Source organism: Akebia trifoliata, chromosome 11 (genome assembly GCF_017979445.1).
Source record: "Akebia trifoliata isolate Shusen 1 chromosome 11, ASM1797944v1, whole genome shotgun sequence".
NCBI classification, from domain to species: Eukaryota; Viridiplantae; Streptophyta; class Magnoliopsida; order Ranunculales; family Lardizabalaceae; genus Akebia; species Akebia trifoliata.
Window position 1 is genome coordinate 29320784 of NC_141385.1, and position 14800 is coordinate 29335583.

Here is a 14800-nt window from a genome sequence, read left to right on the forward strand (position 1 = left end):
AAGGAGAAAATTCTACGAACTTTGGTAATGTAATTTTGGTTAGACCACGATTTTGGTGGCCCATTATGATTTACTTGAGTGGATTATATGAATTAAAGAAAGTCGATAATTGGAAGTAGTGGAAGAGATTCAAGATGAGGTTATTTTGGTCATTTTCTGTTAGCCTCTCATAGAATACCCAAGGTCACCAAGGTATGTCATCAGCTCAAAATCACGGGCAAGTCAAATAGTCACTGAAACCCAGAGGGGCAAGTCTAAATTACCCAAAAATAAATGTTCTAAAGTTTGAACTGAACATAACATATATATTGGAGCAGCACTCTTCACATCAAGGCATATGAGAAGGGATTAAAAAAACAAGTGAGGGGAAAATGAACGAATTCAAAATTTGTCTTTCTAAGAGTCTGCAAAAGCTATAAAACAAAATATAAAATCTTATTTTTTTTCCCAATTCTAATATGCTTTACTTTTTTTTCTTTTTTTCCCTTAGGACTGTGAAGAGGGGTTATATACCCATTCTAAGGCTCTTTCAACTTTTTCTCAAGGGCCTTCTCACAAACAATATCTGGTCCAATAAATCAACAAATGAACTATACAATGGGACCACACATGTCCTCTTAGCCTTCTTAAAAGGACATTTGACTCCTCAACAGGAGACTCAAAATCAAGCCAGGTTCAAAAGTAAACTGTTTTTCGAGCCAAGGCATTTCGTCTAAACATCAGAATTCCCTCTCTTAAGTTCCCTGTACAAAACTCAATTCCACAGCTGGATGGCTTTTTTGGGGAGAGTGACTTAGGGAAAGTGCTGATCTGATTAGAGATGATTGTAGTGAGAAGCCGAAGAATAGAGCCTTTGTTCACCATCGTGACTCAGAGTTCCACTTCATGAAGGTCATCCCCAAAGCTGCCACTACCGTTCATTGGCAGCCGCATGGATGAAGAATCACTGGGCATAAAAGATGATGGGGGCATCCCCAATGCCTCTCCTAGAGGTTTTACTTCGTTTATCTTAGGAGGATTAAAGGCATCATTGATACTTCCGCTCCATGACGCTGTCCGTCGTGAGTGGGAAGAAAGGGAACCATTGCTGTTACCCTGCATACCCATACCCTTGTTCCCAGTTGGGGTAATGCTGTTCATGCTTGGGAACCGTTGCATTGATGATGTCGATGACGGTGCCAGGGGAGACGAGAACGAGTCCATTGACATGGATGTTGAGCGATCTTCATTAGTGGAGGCCAAAGCAGCTTCTTGCATGCTTTCTACTGCTGTGTCTACTGTTTGTTCGCCTGAGGTTGCAGGGGTGGGGATGAAAAACTTTGCATTGGCACCACCAACAGTTTTGGCTGATGGAAGAGAAGGTGACTGGAATAAGTTTGTTGGGGTTCCACTGCCCTTGTTAAAGGTGTCAACGTACCTACAGAAAGTTCAGGCCAAAGGGTTGTTGGGCACATTTGAGCAAAATAAAGGCACAAATGATTTTTGGAAAACTTCCAATGTTTCTCTTACTTACCTTGATCGAACACCCATCCGTCCACGAGCAGAAAATTGATTTGAGCTGGGTGGGATGGGTGGGATCCCTGGGGTGCGCTCCAAGGGAGTCGGGCTTTTGATTTCAGGGCCTCCATTAGAAGGTGAGCTTTCACTTTGAAATGTAGTTTTAGTGTCGTAACCTGACATTCCATTCTGGAATGCTGCAGTTGGTGGTGGCGGCGGTAGAGCCGTTTCTTCAGCAGGAGGTTCAGCACCTTCTTCTACCCATCGCTTGAGATTTTCATCATAATAAAATTTGTTCTTTTCACCGAGTTTAGCCTTTTGTATTAGTGTAGCAGACACAAAAGAGATTAGGGGAAAATCAAGAAATGTAACTGATAGGAGAAATCCAAAAGTAGTCGCCACAGAATCAAGTAGTACAGGAAATTACCTGGCGCTCAGATGGGGATCTTGAGACCCACCCCATGGTCTTTTGGAGGATCTGTGACCCAAACCGACCAAAGCGAGAAGGCCCACCAGAGACCGATGATTTTCCCTGTTTATCGGACGAAGCTCCTTTCGATTGATCAACCTGTCCCTGCATAAAGTCAGCACGACAAATTTGGTAAAAGATCTAAAAGAACATGTTTGTGTGTGTGCATGCATGTGTTTTTTTGTGTGTTTGTGTGTATGCGCACATGCGTTTTTGCAAGAACATAAACCCGAGATCTTTGGTCAATAATATACCTGTACAACATGTTGGTCATTCTAACCATGACACTTTTTTAGGCCCACTAGACCAGGAACGTTAGGCCCACCCCTTATAGGGGTAGACATAATAATCAACCTTGTAGGTCATTCCTAGACATTAAATTTGAGATCTTTTCCATCATGATTTCAAAACAGGAACATGATTGAAAAATGATGGATTTGAAACCTATGATGAAAAAGTTTCAAATCCAACATCAGGGGAGGACCTCTTGAGTAAATGTTCAGTGTAGATTCACCAAGGACATGCCAAAAGTTCATGGAGTTGGTCATCATAATCACCATCGAAGACGTATCCCAAAGATTGGGCATGAAAACTATAGACAGTGTGCTTGAAAAATGTACTACATAGAATACTTTCTCATGACAACATGTGGTTGTATCCCACACCTCAGACTTCCACTCTCGCCACATTCATTTCCACTTGATTCATGGGATGTTAATATATCATTGTGTGGTGTGCCAAGTTTGGCACCTATGTAACATTGACAATGTACTTTTAGGATTGCCATGCTTTACATGCATTGATACAGATACAACTCCGAGACCTTGCCATGTATCTTATTATAATTTAGTGTCACCCAATCTTTTATGACTGTTAAAAAAAGGCTTTTAAAATATTCATATACAAAAAAATAAAAAAATAAAAAAACTTCTAAAAGAAAATGTAATCTATACTCCATACACCAATTTATTTATTTTATGATGGATAAACGATTATTGATTGAGAAGGGTGGCCAATTGACCAGCCTGTTACGAAAGATTACTAAAAAAGAGAAAATAAGGAAAATAAGGCAGATACACAAAAACACAATACGTTCCCTAAGGTTTCACACAACATACACCATCTCAAAGAATTAGACCTCTCAAATTCCTTGAAGGCCCTCCAAAAGAAAAGATACCCAAGCATTCATAATCACTTCTGGTCAGAGGCTTTCGGATGAGTTATCACATGTACAGACTAATCGACATTTTGGGTTTCCCAAAGATGCCTCATATCCATTACAAGCTTGAAACCACAACCTCTGACACAGATGGATACACAGTTTCACACCACTAACCATTTTTGAGATTTGTTGGCTCAGATGGGATTTGGATCATGAACTGTACATCATAATCTTCATTTTCCATTCTAGTCAATAGTAGACCATGGATTTTGAGAGCGTTATGGCAAGGTGACCCATTATTGCCATTCATGTTTAAGATAGTCGCCGGAGATTTTGAAAGATTTATGTCAAAGACAGTATCCAACATGGACTTGTCCAGTTTTGTGATCAGCAGAGGTGGATCTATGGTTTAGCAAATACAATTTGCATATGACACCTTGGTCTTCTTGGATGAATCAATTGATCAGATCAATTTTTTCAGAGGTATCACACTGAGCATTAATATGCATAAAAGCAAAGTCTGGAGTTGGATTGGTCTCTAATCTTCATTCTTTTTTAAGTTAAATTTATTGAGAAGAGGACAAGATGTCCACAAATGAGCATACAACAAACAAGCAAAGCAAACAAACAAAAAGATTACTCTCTAATTACATTCTCCCATCTAAACAGAAAATCTTCGAAAAAGAAACCCTTAAACTCCATAAATTACTTACATCAAAAGAATAACAAACTGAGAATACTACAAAGAGATTGGTCTCCAATCTTCATATCATAATGAGATGTTAGGGGTGTCAAGTAGGTAAATTTACAATTCCTTGTATAGGTCTTCTCACCGAGTTGCATGTAAACTAATTGATTGGGGGAAAAGGTTAGGCTCTTAGAAAGTTTTCTATGACATTCATTAGAAGTACCTAGCCAGTATTTCAATATAATTCCTTTGTTAACTATGCCCAAGAGAGCAGAATTGTTGTTAGACAAATTGATTGAAAATTTTGTGTGTAATGATAAAGATGGTAATCACAAGTTTTATATAGTGAATTGAAAACCCATCTGCTCTCAAAAAATTAAAAATAGATTAAAAAATAATAATTCAAGCATATGACTTTAACACTTCTAGGAAAGTGGTTGTGGAGGTTCAGCCGAGACTTGGAGAGTACGTGGAAGGTTAATATGGATTAAGTAATGTGTAGAAAAGCAAAGAAATTACATCCAAAGGCAATGTCAAAATTCTTTTGGAATTCAATAATAGCATAGCTTTCAAGGTTGGCATAAGGACTAGGATTTGATTCTGGGAGGACCAATAGTGTGGTGCATTGTCCCTTCAGGCACAATTTCCCTTTTTGTATTCCATGTCTTCTAAAAAGAGGCTATCGATCGAAAATTTCATGGTTAGAACCAGGTAGTTCTCACGGGACTTTGGGTTTAAGAGAAATTTCAATTACTAGGATGTCCAAACAATTGTTAATCTCATCAACTTTATCTTTCATATCCTTTTTCTCCTTTGGATGAGGATTGAAGGGTATGGGCATTTAATCAGGATAGAAATCTAGTCATCAAGTCATTTACAAATTCCTAGATCTAGTCTTTTCACTGAATTTACCAACTATTGTTGTTTAGGGACCTATGTTTCCATCTAAGGCAGCATTTTTCATATTATTAGCCGCATTAGATAAGATCCTAACCTCCAATCATATCACTATAAGGGGTATCATGTTAGTAGATTTCTCTTATTTGAAAACTTGTTATCCCTACTTCATGCATCATGGTGCTTCCCTAGTTCCACTTTATCTTTGTTCCGAAGTTGGCAGATTGCAACATTTTCTTCTAGAAAAAGGACTCTTTGGAGTATGGCCCCCTTACCCTTATCATTATCAAAAACAGTTTGTACTGATACTATTTATAACATCAAAGGTTGACTTGAAATAATGGCTTATTTGATCAGCTAGACTTTACACTCTATACGACAATGCAACAATTCAATCACTGCTATGAATTAAAATGGATTCATTTGTTGGTAAGATGTATACCTGTCTTGGGCTTCTACCAAAATCTGGCTCTGAAATGCTTCTGTTAGGCACACTCATTCTACTGCTCTCACCCATCCACTCACTTATGGGTTCCATGGACGCTGAAGGCATTAGTGATGACACGGCCATTGTTGACTGACTATTTGCTACTCTTGGACCCACATGGCTATCATGTTCATTAGTTTGAACTGATGGTGCAGGTGGTGGTAGGGGCCCCATCATGCGGTGAATGGATCTATCAATGAAAGGGAGCAATTTACCGACTAATTTTCCCGCGGCCAAGTTTGTGCTGAATCCACCCTATAAATGGAACAATCAGAGGGAATCAGTACAAATAGACTGATTGATGAATGTGTATGCAAGTCCAAATTATATCCTTGAAGGATACCTGCTGGTTGGTTCTTATGCGCTCTTCAAGGGATAACACCAATTGTTTCCATACGTCCACTTCTGGTGCTCGACCAGTTTTCAGAGACTTCAATACTGCTTGACAATACCTGAGATAACATAACCACACTAAGAAAATTGAAGGCAAGAGCAAAAACATCAACTAAGCAAAACAACCAATCCACTTACTTCAATGAATCGGAAACTTTCCCAACTTCAGCCAGCATGTGAGCATAGATAAGCTTATATGGCTGAAAAGGTAGCAGGATAGACTGGGAATTTCCAAGAACCATTGAATATTCATATAATTCTGTTCTCTGCCCAGATATTAGGTTAAGGCAGTCAGTTTTATTCTTCACAAGACAATACAACAACTACACACATTACATATATCATTATACAAAGATTGAATCTTCAAAATTTTGGCAATGGATGCAAAGTTAAAGAATTTAGGATGTGAATTTGTAAAACGAAAAGAGAAGAAAAAACATCACAAAGAGTGCGAGACACACACATATGTTCAAGGGCCAACGATTTGGCCAACATGTTTTGTCCTTCATGGGTTAGAAGTTCCGGAATGGGCTGATTTTTTTTGTGAGGATGATCTCCTATGGTGAGGAGATCATCCTCACCAAAAATCAGCTCAATCATAGGATGAGGAGATCATCCTCACCAAAAAATCAGCTTGGTCATAGGAGATCATCCTCACCAAAAATCAGCCCGATCCAAAACTTCTAACCCCATCAAAAGTGGTTTACAAAAAATGGAAGGTCTACAATTCTTCAACTTGTAAACATGGGGTTCGAAGTTTTGGAATGGGCTGATTTTTGGGTGAGGATGATCTCCTTACCGTAGAGATCATCCTCACCAAAAATCAGCCCATTCCAAAACTTCTAATCCATATAGGACAAAACTTGTTGGCCCTTGAACATGACCCTGCATATATATTATGCATAGCAGCATCCAGGGGACAATATTAGGGAGACAAAATTTGTCCTATATGGCTTAAAAGTTTTGGATTTAGCTGATTTTTTGTGAGGATGATCTCTATGGTGAGGAGATCAACCACACAAAAAATCTGCGCACACTGAAACTTCTAACCCCATCAAAAGTGGTTTACAAATTATCGGTAAAAATTTGATAGTCCACAATTCTAAACCACTTTTGATGGGGTTAAAAGTTTTAGATTGGGCTGATTTTTTGAGAAGATGATCTCCTAACCATAGAGATCATCCTCACAAAAAATCAGCCCAATCCAAAACTTTTAAGCCATATAGAACAAATTTTGTCTCCCTAATGTTGTCCCCCAAGCAGCACCCTATATATATAAAAGAAGTCACTTAGCTAAGTGATAAGACGTGTGGAGGGTCGTTCTAATGTCCTAGGTTCAAACCCCCTAGAATCCATCCATCCTAGCCAAGCATTTGCCTATCCAAAATATATATACATATATTAGGTAGTGTTTAGCAGACAATCTTAGGGGGACAACATTGGGAGACAAAATTTGTCCTATATGACTTAAAAGTTTCAGCATAGGCTGATTTTTTGTGAGGATGATCTCCTGCCCAATCTGAAACTTCTAACCCCTATCAAAAGTGATTTACAAATTAACAATAAAAATCGATGGTCTGCAAATCTTCACTTCGTAAACCACTTTTGATGGGGTTAGAAGTTTCAAATTGGGGTTGAATTTTTGTGATGATGATCTCCTCACCATAGAGATCCTCCTCACAAAAAATCAGCCCAATCCAAAACTTTGAAGCCATATAGGACATATTTTGTCTCCCAACGTTGTCCCCCTAAGATTGTCTGCCGAACACTCCCATATGCATATATGGGCGAAAACGGAAGTCTTGTGTAATAACACTAGAGTTTGCCTGTGCCTATGGCATGGGTGTCCTCTTTCGGGTTAAGGGGGTAGGAGAGAAAAGGTAATAAGTTTGGAGGGATCTTATTGGAAATGGGGGGTAGAGGAAAGATAATAAAGTTGGAGGAGTATTTTTTGGAAAGGAGGTTAGAAGAGGAAAGGCGACAAAGTTGGAAGAGTACTCTTGGAATAGGAGAGACATTAAAGTTAAAAGGGTCCTTGAGATTCCTAGAGAGATTAAATCTCAACCTCTCTTTAAAGGGGGGATAAAGAGAGTGGGGGTCCACAATTGTATTTTATTATATAAATTGTAACAACTGCCTTGAATAACTGAATGATCATCAAGAACGAAACTAGTAAGGAATAAAAAAAGGAAAAGAAAAGAAAAACAATATGCACCCAGTAGCAGTTTGATATGAATGATTGCAACTTATTCTTGAAGTCATAGAGGTAAACCAGCTCTGACAGAATTCCTTTCTTTTTTTTTTTTTTTTAGTAAATTTTGCAACAAAAGCTACCAAGAGACTCTCCAAAATTCTCCCATATTGAGAAAGATATAAAGGGAAGCACCTTAAGCAATCCTCATCATTGCAAGATTAAAGAAAATGGATGCTACTTTCATTTATCAGGAAAAAGGAAAGAAAGAAAATGGATGCTACCAATGTTGCATGGACTCTTCTAAAAGGGTGGAGAACCTGCCAGAGACATGTGTCAAATTCTAAAAATCCATCAAATCTCCTACAACAGTGCTGAATTGGTTTTCCTTCCTTTATAGCTGGGTATTAATTAACATTTACCAGAGATTATGAATTCCATCATTTCCAGTGAAGATCTTTTTTCTTTGTTGGGCTTAGTATTTCCAATTAAGACCTTAGTTGTAGCAAATATAACATCGAATATGTGTATCCTCTAGTCTGTAATGAAGTAACTCCAAACTATTACCTATAGTATAATGTCGAGTCCAAGAATCCTACTTTTCAGGGTTTGCCGAATCCGGCACTTCATACCCATGTCTAACTCTAGCGACCTTACCTATATCCATGTAACATAAGATGCTGCTAGCAAAAAACGAGGACAAAGCATTCTACAAAGTTCACTGCAAGACAAACATAATTAGAGAACAACCCAAGACAACACTAGTTAGGTGAAGCATCATGCCATACAATGAACTACATATTTGTGTATGTCTATAAATAAAATACAACATCATATTTTAGTAAGGTGTGGCTGGTGTACAGCAAGATTCGACAAAGATTGAATCGGAATCCTTTTTTGCCCCTCCATAAATTAGTGAGCCATAAATGCGGTCAATGTAGCCATTTGAGCACTCTACCATGTCAATAAGTCAACAATGATGAGAATTAAAAGCATCAAGTGTATAAAAACCAATTCCAGCATGAAGAAACAATACCCAACTTCTTCACAAAGTGATACAATGAAAACCAAATCGAAGGGGAAGGACCTGAATGGCCTCAGGGCTAGCATATGTTCGGGGGAATTTCCAGTGGTCTGCACCAATAAGACAGAGTCTTGCACCATCGGAAAATGACTCAAAGTTTGCTTCTGCAACCAAGTAGCAGATGTGCGCAGCAGTAATCTGTACCATTAAATGTTGGAATAAGGAAAATGCCACGTTGAAGACTAACATCTTTCTTAGAAGAAATAGGAAAAATAAAAACCCAAAATTAGAAGAACCACTATGAAAGACAAACCTCTCCTCTCTCCTTCCATAGGCAATCTCCCAGATGAAGAATTACAAGTTCATCACCTTTCGTTCTGTTTGAAGTTATGATGGCCAAATTCTCTTCCCAATCATCTAGCATTCCATTAGGACCAATCTGTATCTCATTCAAAAACACATGTGAGCTCCCTAAAGCAAATATATAGAAAAAAAAAATGTTATGTAATGGACAGACTACAATTGAGTTCTGGAAATCAGGAATGGGAGAGCCAGTCCCCGGAGATCCAAATAGTACAGTTTACAGGAGAACCTCAAAGAAGGGAATAGCGTAAAGCTTACATACATCTCCCAGTATCTACAGTAACCATGACTTGTCATATATGATAGAAGTTACATATTGGCCGCAATAGATACAGCAAAAGGAAGATCGAAAGAATCAAAAAATAGAATAGCCAACAAGTGCAACCAATGAAAAATCTGTTCAAGCAGACGAATCACCTGTGGATACGGTTGAGACATGTTTACAGCACCAGGAAGAGCACTGCTAGTTGTGCTGTCTGCAGAAAACACATCTGCCGGTTGGCCTGCTATTAGCAAGCACAATGTCCGTAAAGGTGATCCTGCTACCAACTGGCGATGCGCCATTTGTTTCACGGTATCAACATAATACTGCATTGGTTCAGAAGGAAAGAAGAGAATCGAGTAAATTTTGGATAAATTACAGATTAAATTATTTCAACCACATAGAAGTGACTGGAAAGAAAGGTGAATTAACGCAGTCTGACCTGATCGCCAAGCTGTGCTGCAAGAATAAGCGCAGGTCCCCACAACTGACCTTCTTGTGCATACTGGAGAGCCTCTTTTGTTCTACCAGAAACAAGAAGGTTCTGTACCTCAGCAGCAGTTGCCTACAAAAAGATGGTAGCGTGCTGTCACTAAATGAAAGCTTTTCCTACGATGACAATAATAGAGAGCTGCTATTGGCCCCCCAACTTTTATTTGTTACACCGCAATTTCTTAAATTATTTATCACATCCCAATTAAAGATTAGAACACACCATTCAAACAATGCAAAGGTTTGGCTCAAATTATTATCTCAATATTATAAAACATTAAAACACTCGTTCAAACAATTTCAGTAATTGTTTACAATTATGATTAGGCTCATATAAAATCTTAAACCCAAAAAATCAAAACCTAACATTAAAAAAAAAAAAAAAACATGAAAGAGAGCTTCTATTGAGACCCAACTTTTACTTACTCCCAACCATTTACTTTTTTTTTTAATTGGGGCGTAATAAGTAAATGTTGGGATGCCAATAGCAACTCTTTAATAATAGCAGCTTGCAAAAGAATCATTATGTACCAGAAGTTGCCCTTCAGAAGGCACATTTTGCAAGCAATGAATAAGGGCACCATATCCACTCGGTTGAACACCATTCCTTTTAGCGGAACCAAAAAGCTTCGCCACTGCTGATTCTGGACGATCACTTTCCTATCATGAAAAAAATAAACCCAAATGAAGGCCAATTGAACTTGTAAGATGGATTTTGGTGAATTTGAAAATCTCTACAAAATGAGATCTGAAATGTATATATGTTTTTCCATGAAAGATACAAAAAACATAGAAACAACTAATTGGTGTTTATATTAAGGTTTCACCAAACTTTTTGAAGGCATAATCATATTTTACCTTCAATGATGGGTCAGTACCAAAAGGAGATCGAAGTTTTCCATAATGCTGACAAGCTATTTTCAGCAAAGAGAGAAGCAACCTCAAGAGTGTTCCTTTTCTATAGTCCATATTGGGTGATTCACAGTTTGTGATCCTCTCATCAATCCATTTATTTAGTTCTTTACTTCCAACATTTCCACCAACTAGCGGGCCGGGAAAGGATTGTTGGCACAAAGTACGGAAGTAATCACTAACACCAACACCAACAATTGGTGAATTTTTGTCAATCACAACATCCATCAAGTCAAGAACCGAAATTGAGCCTCCAACAGAGTCCTGCACATATAAACACAAAAATTATAAAATCCAAACTCACATTAAAACAAATTCAATGAGAATAGAATTAAAAAGAGCTGAATGCCTAACCTGGCTTCCGTACGCTGATTTTGTGACAAAAGAACTGTTATCTTTCATGACTACAAGTTTTCCACCAAACCCAAAAGTAACCAAAGCATGTGGAGGACGACCTGCAGATGACCTTCCCTCATTCGGATTAAAAGATAATTGTGTGCCAGTTTGAAATGGTTGGTGAGAATAATTTGTAGATTTCTGACTTCCGTAGTAATCATGTGAGAAAGGCATCGACTGGCTCTGCTCCACCTTTGGCAGACTGATTTGCGGAGAGAAGTTGTTAGCAGGAACAAAGCTTTGAAAGCCAGTTCCAATGTCATTGCCACCATAATTATGACTTGTCTGTTCATACAAAGAAGATGTTCCCATGGATTTGAAACCCATTTGTTGATCTGGGAAATTGTTTATAAGATCCCTTGATCCATAAAGGTTCTCCGATTGCCGATTTTCAGTAAAACCAGCTAAAGAATCGGTCTTAGCGGCCGTCTGAAGTTGCCACATATTCAAATTCTGCTGAACGTTGTTGCTTCCAGAACCAGCCCAATCCCCTCCGCCTCCTTGGTTTTGACCACCCAAGCGTTGTGATCCATCACCATATATGTTATTTTCTTCTGTGATCGGGAAGAAACCGGTGTTCGAATCATTCCTATCTTGAATTTTCTGATCATGAGCTGTACTAGTAGATTGAACAGCCGGAGTATATGATTCCAAAGCACACCACTCTTGGGCAATTGTATCGTAGTACCAACCAGGATATTGAGGATCGAAAACCATATGTGATGGGTACTCGGTGCTCTCTTGTGAGGCCTGATTCCAAGTAGAGACATTACCAGTTGTACAACCCTCAGCTACAGTTCCCACAACGGACTGAGCTGCTTGTTGCAAATATGAAACTTCAGTCGTCTGGCCCGATACAAGATCACCACCACTTGTTACTTGAGGGGCATTTGCTGCTGCATTGTGATCTTCCACTTGATGCCACTCCCCAGTATTCGGGTCATACCTCCATCCCGGATACAGATTTTCCCAATATTGGCTGTTATCCAAATTCTGATCAACGGGTATCTGTTCAATCGATGCTACATAAGCTTGTTCATCTTGATTAGAGTCAACCTTCAGATTAGAGTCAACCACATTCGCAAATGGATCTCCCTCCTCTCTAAAGAAATCTGAATACGACCCAAACCCATTCCCACCATTTTGAGCAGAATCTGCATAAAAGGAACTCCATTGAACCTCCTTAATGCTTGTACTCTTAGATCCACTGCTTTTGCTGGTCGAGGATTCTGAAGAAACATCCACACCCGTCGCACCATCACTGAACTCAACCCTGTTATCCAAAACAACTGAATTGGATGATACGAGAGAAATACTCTCCTCAGAAACCAAAATATCCTTTTCAGGAGCATCGGACGAAGGCACAATTACATCGGTGGAATGTTTTTCCTCTTCGGGTGCAAACCCACCTTCGCCACCCGAATCTTCGGAGATATTACCAACCTCAACAATGTTCAGATTCGAAAATGCTTTCACCTCATCAGAGTCAACACCATCTACAAAACTAGGATTAGATTCTGAAACCCTAAATTCATCATCAACAAGCTTGTCGAAGAAGTCCGCATCTGTCTGATCCTCCAACTGAAATGGAGGAGAAGCCATCGAATGTAACCCTAATACCTAAGATCCTTCTCACAAACTTCTGGACTCGATCCGCCCAAACTCAACAAAATTCAACCGAATTCACCACACCAACGATCGATTTCAATCCCTAACAAATCTTCTGCGAATCCAAAACCGTACAGGATCGAAGAAAATTTTCTTTCAGCCGCTACGAGAAAATATGAGCCCCAAATTTTGCAGAAACAAAAACCCTAGGGATCCAAAGCAGAGGGATCGCCTTCAAAACGACAAACCACGGCTCTAACTCTAGATCATTGAGCAGGAAACCCTAAACGAGAGAGAGATCTAATGTTATTCAAGCTCTAACATTTTAAAATCATAAATCAAAAAATAAAAAACCTGACAAATAGAGAACTTCCCACATAAATTCGACATCTTCCATTGAAGTCCAAAAAAAAATATACGTAATCAAAATCGACAACTTACCGATCAACCTGAAAGGATTTGCAGAGCGATTGGAGAGAGAGAGAGTCAATTTCGCAAGAGCCGACACATCACCCCCGACACCCAGCAAAGCCTCAATTTTGACCTTTTTTTCTCTTCTGTTTCGTTTTTTCTTTCTTTCTTTCTTTTTTTATTATTTTTTAACTTTTAATAATTCAATTTTTCTGTTTTCTTGTGAGGATTTAATTTTAGCCATTTGTCACATGTTGGTTTCGGTCATTTGTACACAAATCTTCTCTGATTATGATTTTACTAGTAGGCGTGCCAATGTCCAAGTTAGGATTTATTAATTCAATTTTCTTTTTTAATTTTAAATAGACAATTTCATTTTATACATCATTTGTTGATAGTGCTTTTATAATTAAAATAATTAAAAAGACAATTTTATAGCAAATAATTCCATACGTTTGCAGTTTTCAGAAATTAAGGAGGTTTTTTTAAAAATAATATAGCAAATCGGGCAATTTACTGCAATTACCACTTTGTTTGAGAAAAATACTCATGCTCTTAGACAAATCTCTCTCTCTCTCTCTCAAAAGAAATTCTAATAGTAAAAAATTGTCTTTGTTACTTGCAATGAAACCTTAACCTAACGAATTATTATTGTACGAAGGACCTTGCTAATATCATTTGATAAAGTTTTGAACAACCACGATGATTTATTATTATGATAAACAAGTTGGATCGAGACCGTCATGACCATCATCTTTAATTTCATGGGAAAAGATCCTTGATTCATTGAAAAAAAATTAAATTTATTTGTAGATATATTGTTAGTTAGCATATTTTCAATGCAAAGCACATGTAACCTCTCTTTCTTCAATTTTCTATCACTTTTGAATGTTTGATTTTAAGTAGATAAAATATAAAATAGGATTTTGTATGTTATTCTGTGATGATTTCCCCAATGAGAACAATTTATTGCTCTATGACTTTTAAATACTTGATAAATGACTAAAATATTGGATGTTAAATCATAAAACATGTGATTGTAGAGAATGTTTCAACTTCATAGCAATTTTCTAATTAGTTTTCAAAACTCTTTTTGGGATTCAGCTCGTTTTGATTGTTGATCTTTTATGATCAAATTCCATTCTCCAATATTTCTTTGCATACTAACATGGTATGCAAAGTCAGGTATTTTGTGAATGTAGAATCAAGTGAGTAAACCAATTATTTAGCAGTCCACGTAAGCGTGTATTAATTGTATTATCTTCTCATACTTTTGAATGTTTGGCAATTTCCCTAATGAATCGAGATTTCTGGAATGTTCACATAAATCAAGGAGATTTCATAATTCATTGTGTTAGAAGAACTTCTGATAACAAATCATTTAGGCCTCTATGCATGTGTGAAAGTTTTGTGGTTGCTTCTCATCTTAATGTGCACTATTTTGTATATATTATGAGAATTTGTGTGTTTTGTGTTAAGGCAAGTTTTGAATTTATTTAAAAATTTTGTATATGTATTATGAAAATTTATTTGTTCTTAATGGATTCT

The 14800-nt window shown here is 37.8% G+C and overlaps 1 protein-coding gene across 2 annotated transcripts; it reads right to left on the bottom strand.

Annotated features, from left to right (window-relative positions):
- Positions 1-361: 361 nt before the first annotated feature.
- LOC147391227 (protein transport protein SEC16B homolog) lies at positions 362-13439 on the bottom strand. Of its 2 annotated transcripts, XM_086417140.1 has the most exons (15): positions 13283-13439; positions 11192-13124; positions 10784-11101; positions 10457-10585; positions 9876-9998; positions 9589-9759; positions 9434-9445; positions 9122-9247; positions 8872-9006; positions 5732-5859; positions 5544-5652; positions 5156-5455; positions 1925-2071; positions 1514-1812; positions 362-1417 (listed from the first exon to the last, which is right to left on the bottom strand). In XM_086417140.1, exons 2-15 carry the CDS (start codon positions 12833-12835, stop codon positions 871-873), a joined length of 4188 nt encoding a protein of 1395 aa, XP_086273266.1. In that variant the 5' UTR covers positions 12836-13124; positions 13283-13439; the 3' UTR covers positions 362-870. The 2 variants fall into 2 exon arrangements, with proteins under 2 accessions (XP_086273266.1, XP_086273267.1); XM_086417141.1 differs by lacking the exon at positions 9434-9445.
- Positions 13440-14800: the final 1361 nt, after the last annotated feature.